This window comes from Oncorhynchus clarkii, chromosome 7, assembly GCF_045791955.1.
Source record: "Oncorhynchus clarkii lewisi isolate Uvic-CL-2024 chromosome 7, UVic_Ocla_1.0, whole genome shotgun sequence".
Lineage (NCBI taxonomy): Eukaryota > Metazoa > Chordata > Actinopteri > Salmoniformes > Salmonidae > Oncorhynchus > Oncorhynchus clarkii.
The window spans coordinates 48,775,859-48,799,107 of NC_092153.1; the positions used below are offsets into that span (position 1 = coordinate 48,775,859).

Genomic DNA, 23,249 nt, shown 5'->3' on the forward strand with positions numbered 1-23,249 from the left:
TAATATTGAAAATATCAAAACTATGAAATAACCCATATATAGGAACCAAAAAAAGTGTTAAACAATACTAAATATATTTTACTCTCCTTATTGGTCAAATAGCCCTTACACAGCCTCGAGGTGTGTTTGGTCATTGTTCTGTTGAAAAACAAATGATAGTCCCACTAAGCAAAAACAAAATGGGATGGCGTATCACTGCAGAATGCTGTGGTAGCCATGTTGGTTAAGTGTGCCTTGAATACTAAATAAAGTCACTGACAGTGTCACCAGCAAAGCACCCCACACCATCACACCTCCCCCATGCTTCACAGTGGGAACCAGACATGCGAAGATCATCCGTTCACCTACTCTGCGTCTCACAAAGACACGTTGGTTGGAACCAAATATCTCAAATTTTGACTCAGACTAAAAGGACAGATTTCCTCTGATCTAATATCCATTGCTCATGTTTCTTGGCCCAAGCAAGTCTCTTCTTCTTACTGGTGTCCTTAAGTAGTGGCTTCATTGCAGAAATGAGACCATGAAGGACTGACTCACGCAGTCTCCTCTGAAAAGTTGATGTCTTCCTTTCCAGTTTCACCATTGCGCGTGATGGTTTTTGCGGCTGCACTTGAAAAAATGAAATATTCTTGAAATGTTCTGGATTGACTGGCCTACATGTCTTGAAGTAGTGATGGCCTGTTGTTTCTCTTTTCTTTATGAGCGGTTCTTGCCATAATATGGACTTGGTCTTTGACAAATAGGGCTATCTTCTGTATACCACCCCTACCTTGACACAACACAACTGATTGGCTCAAACGCATTAAGAAGGAAAGGAATTACACTATTTAACTTTTAACAAGGCACACCTGTTAATTGAAATGCATTCCAGGTGACTACCTCATGAAGCTGGTTGAGAGAATGCCAAGAGTGTACAAAGCTGACATCAAGGCAAAGGGTGGCTACTTGGAAGAACCTCAAAATAAATTAGAATTTGATTTGTGTAACACTTTTTTGGTTACTACATGATTCCATATGTTTAATGTCATAGTTTTGATGTCTTCACTATTATTCTACAATGTAGAAAATAGCACAAATAAAGAAAAACCATGAATGAGTAGTTGTGTCCAAACTTTTGACTGGTATTGTATATGCATTGATTCTTGAAGAATATAACTTACAAGATTGTTTTATTCCAATGTTTGTAAACAATGTAAACAAACCCTGTATAGTCTCAAAACATGAATAGGACTAATTGTCATGGATGGTTAGTCCTTGGATATATGGCGTGCTCTATGAATTTGCGAACAGTTATTTCTCCAGGCCCTTCCCTAAACTTTTTACCAAAACATAGGCGGGGGTACGCTTTCTTATTGTTTCAATTAAGATTCTAGCTTCAATGACAACCTCGTTGCACCCATTTTAACTGTGAAAGTGCCATCACACTGACTGTGCCCATCCCCTAACTTCACACACACAGGCTTTTTCAGGTGGGCACAATGATACTGAACAGTCAGACAGAAATAGTGTAAAACAGACAATAAATTCTCTGTTGTGTAAGATAAACATACATTTCAGCTTTATCACATGACATGTATCTTTAAGGACCCCACTGAATAAGCGCTGGTTGTTACCTGCGGTGGTTACCTACTTAGGGTCAGAAGATAGGCGGGCCCCCTCTTCAAGGTGTCAACTAGTGGCGATAGATTCCTGGGTTATATCACTGATTGATCAGACTTGTGTTGTCACCACTCAGTGTGGTGGACTTGTTCAACAGAACAACCAGATTTCAGCCGGTGCAACCCAACAAAACCAAAACACACCTTGGCTTTGACAAAAGCGAGAACACTCACCATCTCTGCACAGTCGCATGGCTTCTCGATTTTTCCCGAACTCTTTCAAACTTTCCTCTGATTCGGCACCTAAAAGAGGCAATCGGATACACACGAAGATAAATAGTTGCACTTGCTTGCTTCTGCTGTTGTTAACAGTAGCGTTTCTTCGTATTCCAAAAAACTGCACGCAATCAGCAAAAAAAGCTCACGATCATCGTTATGTCTCGATTCTACACATACATCCAGTACGCACGAGCACTCACCGTCGTTGCCGTGGAGTTTGGCAGCATCGACCCAGCTGCTCCAAGGCTGTCCCAACATTATTTCTGGACTAGGCATGGATCTACGCTCCGCACCAGTCGCCATTGCTGTGGAGCCTTCTCCCCGCTGGATCTGCTGCTGTTGCTGCTTCAGCTGCCTGGCCACTCTGCGCTGCTCCCCCCTGACGTCATCATCGGCCCTTTCCGACATTCTTTCCGCTACAATGTAACAAAACAGCAGTCAGCGTTGTGGTGTTCTCAGGATTCCTTCATTGATTGTCTCGGGCAAACGCATGTTTTGGTAACGCAAATCCCTTTGATTATGTGTTCAGAAGCTAGAGGGAGTGACACCACCGAAATCGCTCTTGTTTTGACGGGTACATGTGTGCGAGGCCGTCCCCCGGCACATACAGTCTGGGCAATCGCAGATATCACAGATAAAACTTTAAGGAGGAGCATCTAAATGCACCTCCCTGAGTGCATTAAACGTGATAAATCCAGGTCACTTACACGCGGTGACAACAATATGTTTTCAATTATCAAAATAAATACTATGTTCATCACCTTCGTATAGCCTATGCCTAATTGATACAGTTCACATAGAAATTCGTTTTTTTTTCTTCGAAAAACGTATTTTATGAATGAAAACGAACCAAATTAATATTAGTGCCCTAATATTGATCAAATTAACATGCTTCGAGGTATTATATCATAACAACCAGAATATCCCTCTTGCTTCCAACTTCAAAAATGTTCAGATAGGATACACACCTTCGATAATGCACATCGATGACCGAACAGTTAACTTATATAAAACAGTTTATTAAAGTAAAACAATTAAGACAGGGACCTGTTTCTTGTCGACGGATGGGGGAGTATATATTCATTGATGTCCTACTTCCTTAATAAGGCGCGACTGCTTTTCAGTTTACAGTAGTCAGATTCATATTTCTCACAATCTTTTGCGTCACATCAGCGCTATGTGGCGAATGGATGGAGTTCCTACTTCCATAATCTAGGAATTGGTAACACTTTACACCAAACACGCAGAAAGAAAGCTATCCCGTTAACTATTTCCTTTCTAAAACACTTCATTCATGTTTACAGTTACCTAATCTACAGACACTTATATATTACAAAAATATGAATGTCTGAGGTCTTTATAGAATTGAAATATTCCTAGGAAGTATACCTTCCACTTTCCAAATGGGATTCGGATTTAAATGGAGTGACCAGGATGTCTACATATTATCTCATGTTTGTACCTCTCAGCACAGGCCTCTACTCCTGCTATTGATGGGCAGAATCAATCTGTAACAGACAATGTACACATGACCTCACCTACCATACAGGAATCCAGTTTGAAGTGAAGGTTCTAACATGTTAATAAGTGTTGAAATCCTACACAACCATCTTCAGTTCTCAACTTGCTTCCTTACCGGTAGTAAGCAGAAATGACTGAATGCATTTTCATTGCATGCTCAAAAATTCTACTGCCAATACAAAAGGCTAAAAGGCCAAAACAACAAGTGGGTAGAAACTAGCCCTACAAATTACAACTAATTAGTGCATCAATTTATGACAGACAGCAAAACGTGTAGGCCTGATGCTGAAATGGAACTGGTTTTGGGGGATTGTATATGGTTCAACAGTCACGTATTACAAATACTACATTTGTTTAGATTTTTTTTTACATGATTGATTATAGGTATGTATACTAATCAATAATAAAATATTACTTGGCAAATTGTCTGCATCTGACAGACTGACATACTAAGAATAAAGTTAGGCTATTTTTTATATACTGCTCAAAAAAATAAAGGGAAGACTAAAATAACACATCCTAGATCTGAATGAATGAAATATTCTCATTAAATACTTTTTTCTTTACATAGTTGAATGTGCTGACAACAAAATCACACAAAAATTATCAATGGAAATCAAATTTATCAACCCATGGAGGTCTGGATTTGGAGTCACACTCAAAATTAAAGTGGAAAACCACACTACAGGCTGATCCAACTTTGATGTAATGTCCTTAAAACAAGTCAAAATGAGTCTCAGTGTGTGTGGCCTCCACGTGCCTGTATGACCGCCCTACAACGCCTGGGCATGCTCCTGATGAGGTGGCGGATGGTCTCCCGAGGGATCTCCTCCCAGACCTGGACTAAAGCATCCACCAACTCCTGGACAGTCTGTGGTGCAACGTGGTGTTGGTGGATGGAGCGAGACATGATGTCCCAGATGTGCTCAATTGGATTCAGGTCTGGGGAACGGGCGGGCCAGTCCATAGCATCAATGCCTTCCTCTTGCAGGAACTGCTGACACACTCCAGCCACATGAGGTCTAGCATTGTCTTGCATTAGGAGGAACCCAGGGCCAACCGCACCAGCATATGGTCTCACAAGGGGTCTGAGGATCTCATCTCGGTACCTAATGGCAGTAAGGCTACCTCTGGCGAGCACATGGAGGGCTGTGCGGCCCCCCAAAGAAATGCCACCCCACACCATGACTGACCCACCGCCAAACCGGTCATGCTGGAGGATGTTACAGGCAGCAGAACGTTCTCCACGGCGTCTCCAGGGTCTGTCACGTCTGTCACATGTGCTCAGTGTGAACCTGCTTTCATCTGTGAAGAGCACAGGGCGCCAGTGGCGAATTTGCCAATCTTGGTGTTCTCTGGCAAATGCCAAACGTCCTGCACGGTGTTGGGCTGTTAGCACAACCCCCACCTGTGGACGTCGGGCCCTCATACCACCCTCATGGAGTCTGTTTCTGACCGTTTGAGCAAACACATGCACATTTCAAATCAAATCAAATTTTATTTGTCACATACACATGGTTAGCAGTTGTTAATGCGAGTGTAGCGAAATTCTTGTGCTTCTATTTCCGACAATGCAGTAATAACCAACGAGTAATCTAGCTAACAATTCCAAAACGACTACCTTATACACACAAGTGTAAAGGGATAAAGAATATGTACATAAAGATATATGAATGAGTGATGGTAAAGAGCGGCATAGGCACAATGCAGTAGAGTACAGTATATACATATGAGATGAGTATGTAAACAAAGTGGCATAGTTTAAAGTGGCTAGTGATACATGTATTACATAAAGATGCAGTAGATGATAGAGATACAGTATATACGTATACATATGAGATAAATAATGTAGGGTATGTAAACATTATATTAAGTAGCATTGTTTAAAGTGGCTAGTGATATATTTTACATCCATTCCCATTATTAAAGTGGCTGGAGTTGAGTCAGTGTGTTGGCAGCAGCCACTCAATGTTAGTGGTGGCGTGCGTGGCCACGCAGTCGTGGGTGAACAGGGAGTACAGGAGAGCGCTCAGAACGCACCCTTGTGGGGCCCAGTGTTGAGGATCAGCGGGGTGGAGATGTTGTTACCTACCCTCACCACCTGGGGGCGGCCCGTCAGGAAGTCCAGTACCCAGTTGCACAGGGCGGGGTCGAGACCCAGGGTCTCGAGCTTGATGACGAGTTTGGAGGGTACTATGGTGTTAAATGCTGAACTGTAGTCGATGAACAGCATTCTCACATAGGTATTCCTCTTGTCCAGATGGGTTAGGGCAGTGTGCAGTGTGGTTGAGATTGCATCGTCTGTGGACCTATTTGGGCGGTAAGCAAATTGGAGTGGGTCTAGGGTGTCAGGTAGGGTGGCGGTGATATGGTCCTTGACTAGTCTCTCAAAGCACTTCATGATGACGGAGGTGAGTGCTACGGGGCGGAAGTCGTTTAGCTCATTTACCTTAGCTTTCTTGGGAACAGGAACAATGGTGGCCCTCTTGAAGCATATGGGAACAGCAGACTTGGATAGGGATCGATTGAATATGTCCGTAAACACACCAGCCAGCTGGTCTGCGCATGCTCTGAGGGCGCGGCTGGGGATGCCGTCTGGGCCTGCAGCCTTGCGAGGGTTAACACGTTTAAATGTTTTACTCACCTCGGCTGCAGTGAAGGAGAGTCCGCATGTTTTGGTTGCGGGCCGTGTCAGTGGCACTGTATTGTCCTCAAAGCGGGCAAAAAAGTTATTTAGTCTGCCTGGGAGCAAGGCATCCTGGTCCGTGACTGGGCTAGTTTTCTTTTTGTAATCCGTGATTGACTGTAGACCCTGCCACATACCTCGTGTCTGAGCCGTTGAATTTTGATTCTACTTTGTCTCTATACTGACGCTTAGCTTGTTTGATTGCCTTGCGGAGGGAATAGCTACACTGTTTGTATTCGGTCATGTTTCCGGTCACCTTGCCCTGATTAAAAGCAGTGGTTTGCACTTTCAGTTTCACGCGAATGCTGCCATCAATCCACGGTTTCTGGTTTGGGAATGTTTTAATCGTTGCTATGGGAACGACATCTTCAACGCACATTCTAATGAACTCGCTCACCGAATCAGCGTATTCGTCAATGTTGTTGTCTGACGCAATACGAAACATATCCCAGTCCACGTGATGGAAGCAGTCTTGGAGCATGGAATCAGATTGGTCGGACCAGCGTTGAACAGACCTCAGGGTGGGAGCTTCTTGTTTTAGTTTCTGTCTGTAGGCAGGGAGCAACAAAATGGAGTCGTGGTCAGCTTTTCCGAAGGGAGTGCGGGGGAGGGCCTTATATGCATCACGGAAGTTAGAATAGCAATGATCCAAGGTTTTACCAGCCCTGGTTGCGCAATCGATATGCGGATACAATTTGCTGATACAATTTGTGGCCTGCTGGAGGTCATTTTGCAGGGCTCTGGCAGTGCTCCTCCTGCTCCTCCTTGCACAAAGGCAGAGGTAGCGGTCCTGCTGCTGGGTTGTTGCCCTCCTACGGCCACCTCCACGTCTCCTGATGTACTGGCCTGTCTCCTGGTAGCGCCTCCATGCTCTGGACACTACGCTGACAGTCACAGCAAACCTTCTTGCCACAGCTCGCATTGATGTCCCATCCTGGATGAGCTGCACTACCTGAGCCACTTGTGTGGGTTGTAGACTCCGTCTCATGCTACCACTAGAGTGAAAGCACCGCCAGCATTCAATTGCACAACAGCATGTGAAATGTATTGTCAATCAGTGTTGCTTCCTAAGTGGACAGTTTGATTTCACAGAAGTGTGATTGACTTGGAGTTACATTGTGTTGTTTAAGTGTTCCCTTTATTTTTTTGAGCAGTGTATTATACTTTCATGTTGGTCTATGCAGTTGTTATACCATATGAATTTGGAGCTACAGCTTATGGCACAAACGGGTCTTCCGTGCATCAGAAGGCATTGACACAACGGGGGCCAATGCAGTTCTTCAGGTGTCAAGGATAACTTTGTGACACTCCATCCCGCTTTGACCTTCTGACAGAGACTCATCTGGTTCATGGAACCAACATGACCCACGGGGTTCGAACCCAGGTTTATGGTGCAGCAGAAGACCGCATCAGTCTAATAAGTTAAGGCATTGTCTTCAGGTCTCAGCCTAAGTTAATCATGTCCAAGCTTGGTCGTCATACCACTTGTTACATTTACTAGTGTAGTATCAATATCTTATTGAGATTTTGTAATGAAATCTGTAATGACCTGAGAGTAGAGTCTGATTGTAGCTATGTTGCAGGACTGTGGAGTGAGTCTCAAGATTGATGTGTAGAATTTGAGTAGAAATACAGGGTATTGTGCTTACTGAACACTTACCTTGTCAAATGTGGAAAAGGGAACACAGTCTTAACTGGATCAGTAAAACCTCATCGATTTGGGTGATCTCTGGTCGCTCCACACAAGTTGTGGAAGGAATCTGGTTGAGATAGAGAAAGAGACGGGTGGGAAACGTTAGTATTAGGTTCATTGTTTTCCTTGTCTTGATGCCGTAATCACTGTTTAAGGAATTACAGTGTTGTCTGTCTGGAAGATAACGCCGCCTCCAATGCTCCTGGTGGATCTGGCTGTGGCTCTGTGCTCGGCAGCTTTCAAGCTAGCACATGAGCTACTTATGGAGCTCCTCGCCGCAGCAGAGTAATCCAATCCAATAAGCACTATCCCTGGTTAACCACTCCAGAGCCCTGCAGTTTGCAGCGCAATAATCCCTTTCAAAGATTAGGATAAAAACAACACTAAAATCATTTCCCCATTAAAATATTTTTTGAAGGTGGCGGGGGTTGGGGGACTTGAGCCATCAAACTTAATTTAACTGGACACAGGAAACCAATTCTTTCCACAAGAACAACTGTCGCAAACTGTAGGCTATTAATGTACCACACATTAGCCTAATGAGACCGCAATAAAATTATTTGAAAAATTAAATACAGAACAGTAATAACAATTAGGCCTACCATTTTAGTTTTTTTTTTACACAAAAGCATTGTAAATATCAGTATGCCCAGAACTAACTTCAATAAAAAATGTTTTACCATTGTAGGCTACTCATCAATTCAACACAATGTGAATAATGAAAACACTATTACAAAGATAAGACATAAAATAGGTGTCGGTGGTGAATGTGAAACCCTTCAGGCCTGACCCCAATTAGATGACTAGTCAATTGTTTGGTCGTTAGGCTGTTGGTCGCCGAGATTGTGTATATATTGCTACTGCTTGACTAAAACACACTACCGTTCACTTAGAAATGTCCTTGTTTTTTTAAAGAAAAGCAATTTTTTGTACATTAAAATAACATCAAATTGATCATATATACAGTGTAGACATTGTTAATGTTGTAAATGACTATTATAGCTGGAAACGGTAGATTTTTTAATGGAATATCTACATAGGCCTACAGTTGCCCATTATCAGCAACCATCACTTCTGTGTTCCGATGGCACGTTGTGTTAGCTAATTGAAGTTTATAATTTAAAAAGGCTAATGGATCATTAGAAAACCCTTTTGCAATAATGTTAGCACAGCTGAAAACTGTTGTGCTAATAAAATAAGCAATAAAACTGGCCTTCTTTAGACTAGTTGAGTACCTGGGGCATCAGGCTGGGTTGGTTGGCCCCCCCCCCCCGGGTTGTGCCGTGGCGGAGGTCTTTGTGGGCTATACTCAGCCTTGTCTCAGGATGGTAAGTTGGTGGTTGAAGATATCCCTCTAGTGGTGTGGGGGCTGTGCTTTGGCAAAGTGGGTGGGGTTATATCCTTCCTGTTTGGCCCTGTCCGGGGGTGTCCTCGGAGTGGGCCACAGTGTCTCCTAACCCCTCCTGTCTCAGCCTCCAGTATTTATGCTGCAGTAGTTTATGTGTCGGGGGGCTAGGGTCAGTTTGTTATATCTGGAGTACTTCTCCTGTCCTATTCGGTGTCCTGTGTGAATCTAAGTGTGCCTTCTCTAATTCTCTCCTTCTCTCTTTCTCTCTCTCGGAGGACCTGAGCCCTAGGACCATGCCCCAGGACTACCTGACATGATGACTCCTTGCTGTCCCCAGTCCACCTGGCTGTGCTGCTGCTCCAGTTTCAACTGACCTGAGCCCTAGGACCATGCCCCAGGAATACCTGACATGATGACTCCTTGCTGTCCCCAGTCCACCTGACTGTGCTGCTGCTCCAGTTTCAACTATTCTGCCTTATTATTATTCGACCATGCTGGTCATCTATGAACATTTGAACATCTTGACCATGTTTTGTTATAATCTCCACCCGGCACAGCCAGAAGAGGACTGGCCACCCCACATAGCCTGGTTCCTCTCTAGGTTTCTTCCTAGGTTTTGGCCTTTCTAGGGAGTTTTTCCTAGCCACCGTGCTTCTACACCTGCATTGCTTGCTGTTTGGGGTTTTAGGCTGGGTTTCTGTACAGCACTTTGAGATATCAGCTGATGTACGAAGGGCTATATAAATACATTTGATTTGATTTGATCAGCATCTGTAGGTTCGATTACAGGCTCAAAATGGCCAGAAACAAAAACCTTTCTTCTGAAACTCGTCAGTCTATTCTTGTTCTAAGAAATGAAGGCTATTCCATGCAATAAATTGCCAAGAAACTGAAGATCATGTACAACGAAGTGTACTACTCCCTTCACAGAACAGCACAAACTGTCTCTAACCAGAATAGAAAAAGGAGTGGGAGGCCCCGGAACACAACTGAGCAAGAGGACAAGTACATTAGAGTGTCTAGTTTGAGAAACAGACGTCTCGCAAGTCCTCAACTGGCAGCTTCATTAAATAGTACCCACAAAACACCAGTCTCAACATCAACAGTGAAGAGGCAACTCCGGGATGCTGGCCTTCTAGGTAGAGAACATTATTTTGCCCATCTTTATCTTTTCTTTTTATTGGCCAGTCTGAGATATTGCTTTTTCTTTGCAACTATGCATAGAAGGCCAGCATCCCGGAGTCGCCTCTTCACTGTTGATGTTGAGACTGGTGTTTTGCGGGTACTAAGAAAGTTCTTTGTTTCTTGCTATTTTGAGCCTGTAATCGAACCCACAAATGCCGATGCTCCAAATACTCAACTAGGCTAAAGTTCTATTGCTTCTTTAAAACAGGACAACATTTTTCAGCTGTGCTAACATAACTGCAAAAGGGTTTTCTAATTATCAATTAGCCTATTAAAATGATAAACTTGGACTAGCTAACACAACGTGCCATTGGAACACAGGCGTGATGGTTGCTGATAAATGGGCAAGTGTACGCCTATGTAGATATTCAATTTTATTTTATCTGCCGTTTCCAGCTACAATAGTCATTTACAACGTCTACACTGTATTTAAGATCAATTTCAATGTGCTTTTCTTTCAAAAACAAGGACATTTCTAAGTGACCCCAAACTTTTGAACGGTGGTGTGTATATATATATATATATTTATTTATACACTATGAACTATGAAATAAAACATATATGGAATCATGTGGTAAGCAAGTGTTAAACAAAGACCAATTCCATATTATGGCAAGAACAGCTCAAAAAAAGCAAAAAGAAACAATCAGATATTTGACCGGTGGAAATCTGTCCTTTGGTCTGATGATTCCAAATTTGAGATTTTTGGAGCCAACAAACGTGTCTTTGTGAGACTCAGAGGAGGTGAACGGATGATCTCTGCATATGTGGTTCCCACAGTGAAGCATAGAGGTGGTGATGTGATGGTGTGGGGTGCTTTGCTAGTGATACTGTCTGATTTATTTAGAATTCAAGGCACACTTAATCAGCATGGCTACCACAGCATTCTGCAGCGATATGCCATCCCAGCTTGTTTGCGCTTAGTGGGACTATCATTTGTTTTTCAACAGGACAATGTCCCAACACACACCTCCAGGATGTGTAAGTGCTATTTTACCAAGAATGAGAATGATGGAGTGCTGCATCAGATGACCTGGCCTCCACAATCACCCTTGCTCAGCATATGTGGGAACTCCTTCAAGACTGTTGAAAAAGTATTCCAGGTGAAGCTGGTTGAGAGAATGCCAAGAGTGTGCAAAGCTGTAATCAAGGCAAAGGGTGGCTACTTTGAAGAATCTCAAATATAAAATACATTTCGATGTGTTTACACTTTTTTGGTTACTACATGATTCCATTATTGTTATTTCATAGTTTTGATGTCCCCACTATTATTCTTCAACATAGAAAATAGTACAAATACAATAGTCCAAATAAAAGGAAAACCCTTGAATGAGTAGGTGTCCAAATTTTTGACTGGTACTAATATACAGTTGAAGTCGGAATTTCACATACACCATAGCTAAATACATTTAAACTCAGTTTTTCACAATTCCTGACATGTAATTCTAGTACAAATTAGGTCTTAGGTCAGTTAGGATCACCACTTTATTTGAAGAGAGAGAGCGCATTCTGAAGAGAGAAGTGTATTGGCCATGCAGCATTTACGGTGATACGGCCTCAGCAGACGTCAGGGCATTCATACTTCTTGCGCTTCGTGGAGCAGAGCTGTTGTCAAAGAAGTGAGTTTGTGTTTTCTACAGGATGTACCGCCCCCACCTATAGTCAACCAATCATATCAATGCAGAGTTATACAGAGCCCTGCGCAATGTTACAACATTTGGGAGGTGCATGGCGATGTGGTACAGAGTTCGATTTGGCCTCTCACACTCTCCATATGGTGCCTCTAAGATATATACAGTTGAAGTCGGAAGTTTACATACAACTTAGCCAAATACATTTAAACTCTGTTTTTCACAATTCCTGACCTGCAATCCTAGTAAAAAGTCCCTGTTTTAGGTCAGTTAGGATCACCACTTTATTTTAAGAATGAAATATCAGAAAAATAGTAGAGAAGTATTTATTTCAGCTTTTATTACTTTCATCACATTCCCATTTGTTCAGAAGTTTACATGCTACCAAATACTAATTGAGTGTATTGCCTTTTAAACAATTTACTTGGGTCAAACGTTTCAGGTAGCCTTCCACAATAAATTGGGTGAATTTTGGCCCATTCCTCCTGACAGAGCTGGTGTAACCGAGTTAGGTTTGTAGGCCCCCTTGCTCACACACGATTTTTCAGTTCTGCCCACAAACTTTCTATGGGATTTCTTCTGACCGACTGGAATTGTGATACAGTGCATTATAGGTGAAATAATCTGTCTATTAACAATTGTTGGAAAAATTACTTGTGTCATGCACAAAGTAGATGTCCTAACCGACTTGCCAAAACTATAGTTTGTTAACAAGAAATTTGCGGAGTGGTTGAAAAACAAGTTTTAATGAGTTCAGTGGGTCAGAAGTGGGTCAGAAGTGGGTCAGAAGTGTACATACACTAAGTTGACTGTGCCTTTAAACAGCTTGGAAAATGCCAGAAAATTATGTAATGGCTTTAGAAGCTTCTGATAGGCTAATTGACATCATTTGAGTCAATTGGCGGTGTACCTGTGGATGTATTATTTCAAGGCCTACCTTCAAACTCAGTACGGCTTTGCTTGACATCATGGGAAAATCAAAAGAAGTCAGCCAAGACCTCAGAAAGTAAATTGTAGACCTCCACAAGTATGGTTCATCCTTGGGAGCAATTTCCAAACGCCTGAAGGTACCACGTTCATCTGTACAAACAATAGTACGCAAGTATAAACACCATGGGACCACGCAGCCATCATACTTCTCAGGAAGAAGACGTGTTCTGTCTCCTAGAGATGAAAGTACTTTGGTGTGAAAAGTGCAAATCAAATCCAGAACAACAGCTAAAGGACCCTGTGAAGATGATGGAGAAAACAGGTACAAAAGTATCTATATCCACAGTAAAACGAGTCCTATATCGACATAACCTGAAAGGTCACTCAGCAAGGAAGAAGCCACTGCTCCAAAACCGCCATAAAAAAAGCCACTGCACATGGGGACAAAGATCATACTTTTTGGAGAAATGTCCTCTGGTCTGATGAAACAAAAATAGAACTGTTTGGCCATAATGACCATCGTTATGTTTGGAGGAAAAGGGGGAGGCTTGCAAGCCGAAAAACACCATCCCAACCGTGAAGCACTGGGGTGGCAGCATCATGTTGTGGGGGTGCTTTGCTGCAGGAGGGCCTGGTGCACTTCACAAAATAAATGGCATCATAAGGATGGAAAATTATGCGGATATATTGAAGCAACATCTCAAGACATCAGTCAGGAAGTTAAAGCTTGGTCGCAAATGGGTCTTCCAAATGGACAATGACCCCAAGCATATTTCCAAAGTTTTGGCAACATGGCTTAAGGACAACAAAGTCAAGGTATTGTGGGCAGAACTGAAAAAGCATGTGCGAGCAAGGAGGCCTACAAACCTGACCCAAAATTCACCAAACTTATTGTGGGAAGCTTGTGGAAGGCTACCCGAAACGTTTGACCCAAGTTAAACAATTTTAAGGCAATGCTACCAAATACTAATTGAGTGCATGTCAACTTCTGACCCACTGGGAATGTGATGAAAGAAATAAAAGCGGAAATAAATCATTGTCTCTACTATTATTCTGACATTTCACATTCTTAAAATAAAGTGGTGATCCTAACTGACCTAAAACAGGGACTTTTTACTAGGATTACATGTCAGGAATTGTGAAAAACAGAGTTTAAATGTATTTGGCTAAGGTGTATGTAAACTTCCGACTTCAACTGTATATATCTTAGAGGCACCATATGGAGAGTGTGAGAGGCCAGAGGCCAAATCAAATCAAATCAAATCTTCTCTATTCAGTATGCTCTCTTTCCCACCAATTTGTGCACATTCATTGTCTCATAACTTCATTGTGTAAATTGTTTGTTAGTGTATATCAATTCCCCATGACATATTTCACCAGTAGTACATTTACCGTTAATTCCTATAAATGTCTAATCTAAAATGTTTGACTTTGGTTACAGTCATTTATGTTCATGCCTTCAATATTATTTTTCGTCATCCCCTTATCATTGTCGGAGTGGACACATTGTTTGCAGAGTGCACAACCTATGCTATACTTGTGAGAAACAAGTTTTAGTTGATTTTATTCCATTTGGGAGTTTGTCAATTTAGTCATCTTTTGTTTGGAGCACTCCTGTCAAATGTTGAGTTAAGACTCACATGCATAGAAGTAGACCTATAGAAGTATATAGTCTCGTTATTGTCATTTTATTACTTTTAATTTAATTGTTTACTTTAGTTTATTTAGTAAATATTTTCTTAACTGCATTTTTGGTTAAGGGCTTGTAAGTAAGCATGTCACGATAATGGCTATTCGGCTCATGTGACAAATCAACATTTATTTGATTATAGGCTACCTGGCCTGCACGTAAATGTAGACATATAAATGTACCCATTTGGGGATCTGATAGTATTTTTGATTGGCTTAACACACCATCACCAATGATCTGGGGAGCTCCTCAAAGGAATGTTTTCTTCACCTCAAACTGCAAGCAAACAAAGTCTGTTTATTACATCCATTGAGAATGATTTGAAAAATCTTCCCAGTTCTCTCCCTTTCGATAACCACTCAGCGTGAAAGGGAAACATATCATGCTCTGGTCCAGTGGAAATGTCATAAGAGAGGCCTACCCGATTACTTCTTATCAGTGCTTGACTTGGACTAAAATATTTTCCGGTACTTATTTTGGGTGCTGATACTGGAGCTAATATTCTATAAGAGGAACAGGAGCTCAAGCAGTAGAACATTTGAGGTGCCAGTACTCAGCTCCGGTGAGCTCTTGCCCAAGTCAAGCACTGCTTCTTATCCCTTGTGCAAATAGACAAGCTTTGGGCTGGACCCAAAGTTAATAGTTGATACAATGTTTAAAGTTTGTTGCAAACAGCCCATGTGTAGCCAATGTGATTTATAGGATATTTATTTTATCAGGTTATTTTCTACATGCAGGTTGCAATGTTGTTGTTGTTGTTTTTATTTGTTGGCTTTATGTAGACTACTTTGACAGTCTGCAATAGAAGTTACTTTTAAGGTTTCTCATTTTCATTTGGATAGAATTTTGAATAACCACATGACAATTATTTTGAGATATGAAGACTTAATTATAAATTTAATTGTTTCACGAAAATGTGCATTTGAAAACCATAACTGTGATGTCGAACAAAAGCGAGGAGAATAGTTGGGTCAGGCTAGATTTTTTTCTCTTCTAATGCCCTCGAGGCATTAGTCTTATTTCATCAAAACGTAAGCTCAATGCATATACTTGATTTTATGAAAACACATAGGGTGTGTCTATATAATGGAAAAATACATGTTAAAAATGTTCTACCAATCGATTGGTCAAAAGAACAGACGACTTTCATTCAACCAAGTTGTGTGTTGTTATTGGGGATTGCCCTAAAACACGATGAGATTTAGAGCACTGTTTGTTACAGTGACAATAATCTGGATTCATTTCCACTATAGCTGGGGGTGGGGGGGCCAAGAGACCTGAGGTGGCAGAACGGAGTGCTCAGGTTGGGGTGTAGGGTTTGAGCTGAATATAGGGAGGGGCAGTTCACCTTGCTGCTCCGTAGGCAAGCACCAGGTCTAGAAGTAGATCCGTGCTTCGACTGGAAGCCAGTGGAATGGGCGGAGGAGTGGGGTGAGATGGGACAACTTGGGAATGTTGAATACCAGGCGTGCTGCGGCATTCTGGATAAGTTGCAACGATTTGATGGCACAAGCGGGGAGCCCAGCCAACAAAGAGTTGCAGTAGTCCAGACGGTAGATGACAAGTGTCTGGATAAGGACCTACAATGCTTCCTGTGTGAGGAAAGTTCATACTCTATGGATGTTGTAACATGAACCTACATGAGCGAGTCACTACTTTGATGTTTGCAGAGAACGATCAGGTGTTTTCTAGGGTCACGCCAAGGTTCTTGGCGCTCTGGGAGGGGGACACCGTGGAGTTGTCAACTGTGATGGAGAGGTCTTGGAGCGGGAAGACCTTCCCCTGGAGGAAGAGCAGCTCCGTCTTGTTGAGGTTGAGCTTGAGGTGGCGGGCCGACATCCAAACTGAGATGTCTGACAGGCACGTAGAGATTTGTGTTGCCACCTGGGTGTCAGAAGGGCGTAAGGAGAAAATAAGTTGAGTGTCATCTGCATAGCAGTGATCGGAGAGATATCATTTGTGAGGATATGAAGGAGCCGAGTGACTTGGTGGATAGAGAAAAGAGGAAAGGACCTAAAACCGAGCCCTAGTGTGAGAGGACCTGGTGCAGACATAAATCCTCTCCACGTCACCTGGTAGGTGCCAATATGAGACGCCCAGCTCTGAGAAGGTGGAGGAGGATCTGATGGTTCATGGTGTCGAAGGCAGCAGATAGATCTAGGAGGATGAGAACGGAGAGTCAGCCATGTCAGAGTATAGTGCCTCCATGACACAGAGGAGAGCGGTCTCCGTTGAGTGAGCCGTCTTGAAGCCTAACTGGTTAGCGTCAAGAAGATCGAGAGTGGTAGTCATAGACAGCACACTCAAGTGTTTTGGAAAGAAAAGAAAGAAGGGATACCGGTCTGTAGTTTGATGTCAGAGGGGTCGAGTGTTGGTTTCTTGAGGAAGGGAGCGACTCTGACCATCTTCAAATCAGAGGGCACGCAGTCAGTGGTCAGGGATGAGTTGTTGAAGTGAGGAATAATATAAATTATAATAATAATAAATGCTATTTAGCAGACACTTTTATCCAAAGCGGCTTACAGTCGTGCGTGCATACATTTTACGTATGGGTTGTCCTGGGAATCAAAACCACTACCTGGTGTTACAAGCGCCATGCTCTACCAATTCAGCTACAAAGGACCATGGGAGGTCTCCAGAGATGATCTGGAAAAGGGAGGAGAGAAAAATATCAATGTGTTGGGTAGTTCTTTGTGAGTGGGACCAGTGGACTCAATAGGAGTCAATGAGAAGCGGATGTCGTCAACCTTCTTTTCAAAGTGGCTGACAAAGTCGTCCGCAGAGGGAGGAGGGACGGGAAGGAGGAGAAGTTGGAAAAGAGTTTCCTAGGGTTAGAGGCAGAAGTGATAGAAAGTGGCTTTAGCAGCAGATACAGAGGAAGAGAAGGTAGAGAAGAGGGAGTGGAAGAATGTTGTTTTCTTCCATTTTCGTTCAGCTGCACATACTAGTGAGGCCTGTACACGTCCTTAAATCACAATATAGACCTAGGCTACATAACGACTTCAACTAGCCTAGGTCTACTAAGCTAAGCGTAGTAGAAGGGCTGGGTGATATATCAATTTCATTTTATTAAACCAAATGTATATTTTAGCACAATGTTCCAAATGCCTGTATCACAAGAATATAGTTTCTCTTAATTTTTTTAATGAGCATTCTCTCTTTTTGGTATCTCCTTTGCTCCTTCTGTACACTTTCTCAGTCACACACACACACACACCAAGCTCCTCCCTCTGTCAATCACAACAACGAAAGAGAACTTCTTCCTCTCTGACAGCAAGCGGTTTAAACTCGCTATTTGCATTTGAGGTTTTGGTCCAACAGAATAGGTCATATGGACACAGAAAACACATTACTGTAATAGAAGAGAAGTTATCCTTTTTATGTCTCAACTCCCAAAAAGTAGAACAGAGAAGACCCTACAAAAAACAAGCTTATCAATTAACATGATTGTGTAAAATGAATGCTCAGTTTCTGTCGCTGCTACCTGTACCGCGCAGCATTTTAGCCACAGACTGTCATGTGCTAGCTGTCTAGTCTGTGTTTTATAAATGTGCAATGAGCAGAACATTGGAAACTTGTTCTCATTCTGACAAATATGCATCTTCTTAACCAGGTAGGCCACTTGACTTCAATATATAAACAAAGTGAATAGGCTGTTGTTGAAACAGTTGAAGACAGACAGGAGGGTGTATTCATAACAGTTCAACCGTTCCACCTTGTTAGCAAGCAAATAGATCCAAGTTGGCTAGACATTAAATATAAAGATTAACTGGTTACTCACTAGCACGTAGGCTTGTGCTTGAGAGATTGGTTATGAGAGCTGTGTAAATTTTTTCTATAATGCCTGCTACAAGAAGTTGGTCATTACTAGTGGATGTGCATTATGCATGGTTCTGGTTACATTTGTTTAAAAAAAACATTTTCTTTGACAGATCAGTGATTATTGGAAGAAAGCAGGTTAGTGAATCTTATGGATGTGGGAGGCTTATATTTAGTATAGGTATCATTTTAGATGCAGTATATTGACGTTTAATCATGCAACAAAGCTTATTTCTAGAAACCAAACATATTTTTTTATTTTTTATTTAAAGATATACATCATGAATTGTCCATACGTCTATAAAAAAAAAGTAATAAAAAGTATTATTTAAAAATAAAAAAATAGAGTTACGATTTTTAGGGCATATCGCTAAGCCCTACATAGTAAGGAACATAGTGTGATAGGAGAGACCTTATCTCGTGGTTTTGTATGGCTCAGTTGGTAGAGCATGGCGCTTGCACCACCAGGGTTGCGTGATCAATTCCCGGGCCACCCACATGTAAAATGTATGCACGCATAACTAAGACTCTTGATAAAAGCATCTGCTAAATGGCATATATTATTATTAGAGGAGTTAGGCCTAGTTCATTCAAAAGCCACATTTTCCAAATTGTACAACTAGCAAGAAGGCCTAATCACTTTGAAATCCAGAGCCAGAAAATGCCTAGGTTAGTTTGTTTATTTACTGGTTAGCTAGCATTAGCTGCATTAAGTCTACACGCAAATTAATAGTAAGTCACTTGGGTCGTTCCACCTCTAAAAGCACAAGAAAGAGGATTTGACACACATCTCAGATTGTTCTGAAATCATTTTGGTTATGAGAAACATAAGATTAGCATTCATTTGATATTATTTCGATTCAAATATAATTTGATCTCTAAGAAATGAACCTAATAGATTGCACCCAAATTGGCAATTTTAATTCATATGATTCATGTCATATTCAATAAATATCCAATTTGGACCAAACCTCTTTCAAAACAATGAGTTAGACATGAGGAATCCAAAGAAATGTCAAAAGCCACCCAGGGACTCCCACACCCACAACGAGTATGTAGTTGCGGCTCAGAGTACTGTTTCTTCATTCTATGTATTCTCAGTGAATTTGGTGATGTTTTTTTTCCCCTTAGTCATTTAAGCTGTTAGGTTTATGTCCCATCCTACCTCCTGATGTCACTATGTCCTAACCACTAGATGGTGCTGCTTCCCTCTATTAGGTGAAAAAGGTTTTAAGAAATACCCACTTCAAATGTTGAAGGGCAGCCTATGGACAAGTTATGACAGCAACCCATGCTTTGGGTTCGTTGGCCACTGTGTCAAATTCTAACTTTTTAGCATTTGTGGCAGAAATCCAATGCAAGTCAATGGTACCTATATTAGTATTTTCAAACTTCATTGTTTTATTTATTTAACCTTTATTTAACCAAGTAAGCTAGTTTAGAACAAGTTCTCATTTACAACTGCGACCTGGCCAAGAATAAAGCAAAGCAGTTCGACACATACAACAACACAGAGTTACACATGGAATAAACAAACATACAGTCAATAATACAGTAGAAAAATAAGTCTATATACAGTGTGTGCAAATGAGGTAAGATAAGGGCAATAAATAGGCCATGGTGGCAAAGTAATTACAATACACCCATTAAACACTGGAGTGATTGATGTGTAGAAGATGAATGTGCAAGTAGAGATATTGGGGTGCAAAGGAGCAAGATAAATAAATACAGTATGGGGATGAGGTAGTTGGATGGGCTATTTACAGATGGGCTATGTACAGGTGCAGTGATCTGTGAGCTGCTCTGACAGCAGGTGTTTCACGCTAGTGAGAGATGAGTCTCCAGCTTCAGTGATTTTTGCAGCTCGTTCCAGTCATTGGCAGCAGAGAACTGGAAGGAAAGGTGGCCAAAGGAGGAATTGGCTTTGGGGATGACTAGTGAGATATACCTACTGGAGTGCGTGCTACGGGTGGGTGCTGCTATGGTGACCAGTGAGCTGAGATAAGGCGGGGCTTTACCTAGCAGAGACTTGTAGATGACATGGAGCCAGTGGGTTTGGCAACGAGTATGAAGCAAGGGCCAGCCAACGAGAGCATACAGGTCGCAATGGTGGGAAATATATGAGGTTTTGGTGACAAAACAGATGGCACTGTGATAGACTGCATCCAAATTGTTGAGTAGAGTGTTGGAGGCTATTTTGTAAATGACATCGTCGAAGCCGAGGATCGGTAGGATGGTCAGTTTTACACGGGTATGTTTGACAGAATGAGTGAAGGATGCTTGATTGCGAAATAGGAAGCCAATTCTAGATTTAATTTTGGATGATTGGAGATGCTTAATATGAGTCTGGAAGGAGAGTTTACAGTCTAACCAGACACCTAGGTATTTGTAGTTGTCCACATATTCTAAGTCAGAACCGTCCAGAGTAGTGATGCTGGATGGGCGGGCAGCAATGGGTTGAAGAGCATGTATTTAGTTTTACTTGCATTTAAGAGCAGTTGGAGGCAACCGAAGGAGATTTGTATAGCATTGAAGCTCGTCTGGAGGTTAGTTAACACAGTGTCCAAAGAAGGGCCAGAAGTATACAGAATGGTGTCGTCTGCGTAGAGGTGGATCAGAGAATCACCAGAGGCAAGAGCGACACCGTTGATGTATACAGAGAAAAGAGTCGGGCCGAGAATTGAACCCTGTGGCACCCCCATAGACACTGCCAGAGGTCCGGACAACAGGCCCTCCGATTTGACACACTGAACTCTGTCTGAGAAGTAGATGGTGAACCAGGCGAGGCTGTCATTTGAGAAACCAAGGCTGTTTAGTCTGCCAATAAGAATGTGGTGATTGACAGAGTCGAAAGCCTTGGCCAGGTCGATGAATATGGCTGCACAGTAATGCAGATCATATCTGCATTCATATCCAAATCATCCTACAGTATCAAAAAAATGTATGTAGAACTCCATTATATTACTTATAGATGGATATGATGCCTCAAAATGCTAATATAGGTACCATTGACTTGCATTAGAAACAGTGGCCAGGTAAACAAATCCAAAGCATGGGTTGATGTCATGCCTTGTCCATAGACTGCATACAGAGTACGTAAACAAATATGTAATTTTGTAATTGGGGTCAACTATCCCTTTAACATTGAGGGGGCGGATTATTAAAATAAATTTAAAAATCACCTAAAAGCAGGAACAGCATAATCTCATGGTCAGAACCTGGTAATATCAGGAGGTAGGATGGGACATAAGCCTAACAACTTCAATGACTAATTTCTCTGAACAGGGGGAAAAAAACATCTTCAAATTCACATAGAGTACATTACATAGAATGAAGAAACAATACTCAGAGCCGCAACTCTACACTACTTGTCAGCCAACTGACAAGTAGTGGGGTTGGTGTGGGATTGGTGTGGTGTGGGTTGGGGTTGGTGTGGGGTGGGGTGGGGTTGGGGTGGGGTGTGGAAGAGTCCATGAGTGGCTTTTGACCATTTCTTTGGATTCCTCATGTCTTACTCATTGAAAGAAAAAAGTTTGGCCCAAATAGGATGATAGGTACTATATTTATTCAATATTATATTCATCCTATAAAATTGCCAATTTGGGTGCAATCAATTAGCTTAATTTCTCAGATATCAAATAATACTTCAAGGGCCTCCCGAGTGCCACAGTGGTCTAAGGCACTGCATCACAGTGCTAGCTGTGCCACTAGAGATCCTGGTTCGAGTCCAGGCTCTGTTGCAGCCAGCTGCAACCGGAAGACCCATGGGGCGCCGCACAATTCGCCAAGCGTCGTCCGAGTTACGGGAGGGTTTGGCCAGCCGGGATGTCTTTGTCCCATTGCACTCTAGCGACTCCTGCGGCAGGCTGGGAGCATGCACGCTGACAAGGTCACTAGTTGTATGGTGTTTCTTCCAACACATTGGTGCGGCTGGCTTCAGGGTTAAGCGAAATTAGGGACAAAAAGGGATTACATTTTTTTTATATATCAACAAAATAACATTGCAGGAATGCTAATCTTATCTGTTTCTAACTACAGAAACGATTTCAGAACAATCTGAGATGGTGGGTGACATGGTGCGAAACCACTTGTTAACTTGACTAAAACAATTACTAATCAAGAACATTAGCTATCTAGTAGGTCAAATGTATTATTTGAGTAAATTACATGTTTGTGTCAAAATAATTAAAAAGATTTGCAGCAACAGGAACAAAAAATATTAAGCCTGTTTTACACAATGTCTTTAGGCTACTTTTGGTTTGGTTTGTCAGTTACACTAATCAAAAACCAACGCACACTAGAATCATGCAAATGACTGTCCATATGAACCACACAACAGTGGCACATAGCATAATTTACGCTCCATTGAGACAAGCTTAAAAGTAACATCATACTTACTCATGTTTAATAGTGGCTCATCGAGGGGAAAAAAGAAAAAATGACACTTGTCATCTGACAGCTGATGGTGGCATTGACATTGTACTGTGAAGTGCACATCCCTCAACGATTATGTTCACAAGTTCAACAATTTGTCGAATTACCCTACATTTGAACCAATTAATTATAGTTAGCTGCTAAAATAAGGCACAAAAAAACTAGTTGGCCAAGTAGCCAACAGCTTGCCAGAAACAGAAGTTAAACACGTTCACGGTATGTCTATGTGAAGTTAACTAGTTAGCTAAACAACATAGCTATATGGTAGCTAGGTATTAGTTGAACCAATATCTGGGCAGAGGAGATGATGAACTCGTCATATGCATCGTCTCCTCTGCCCAGATACTGGTTCTGGTATTAGTATATTAGATACTAGTATTATATTAGTTAGGGACTGTACTTGCATCTCAGACTGACACCATGGGCAAATTGACA

At 41.9% G+C, this 23,249-nt stretch overlaps 1 protein-coding gene across 5 annotated transcripts in view; it reads right to left on the minus strand.

The window, feature by feature from the left end:
• Positions 1–23,249, minus strand: part of LOC139413413 (ataxin-7-like) — a 53,919-nt gene that overhangs the window by 30,191 nt on the left and 479 nt on the right. Inside the window, exons 2-5 of one of the 5 annotated variants that reach the window (XM_071160771.1) lie at positions 7,745–7,844; positions 3,340–3,385; positions 2,078–2,293; positions 1,833–1,901 (exon numbers count right to left, since the gene is read on the minus strand). In XM_071160771.1, the coding sequence (XP_071016872.1) occupies positions 1,833–1,901; positions 2,078–2,285 (277 nt within the window). In that variant the 5' untranslated portion in view covers positions 2,286–2,293; positions 3,340–3,385; positions 7,745–7,844. Of the gene's footprint in view, positions 1–1,832; positions 1,902–2,077; positions 2,294–3,339; positions 3,386–7,744; positions 7,845–21,562; positions 21,815–22,778 lie in introns of those variants that run through there. The other 4 variants (XM_071160768.1, XM_071160770.1, XM_071160769.1 and 1 more) reach the window with 4 other exon arrangements.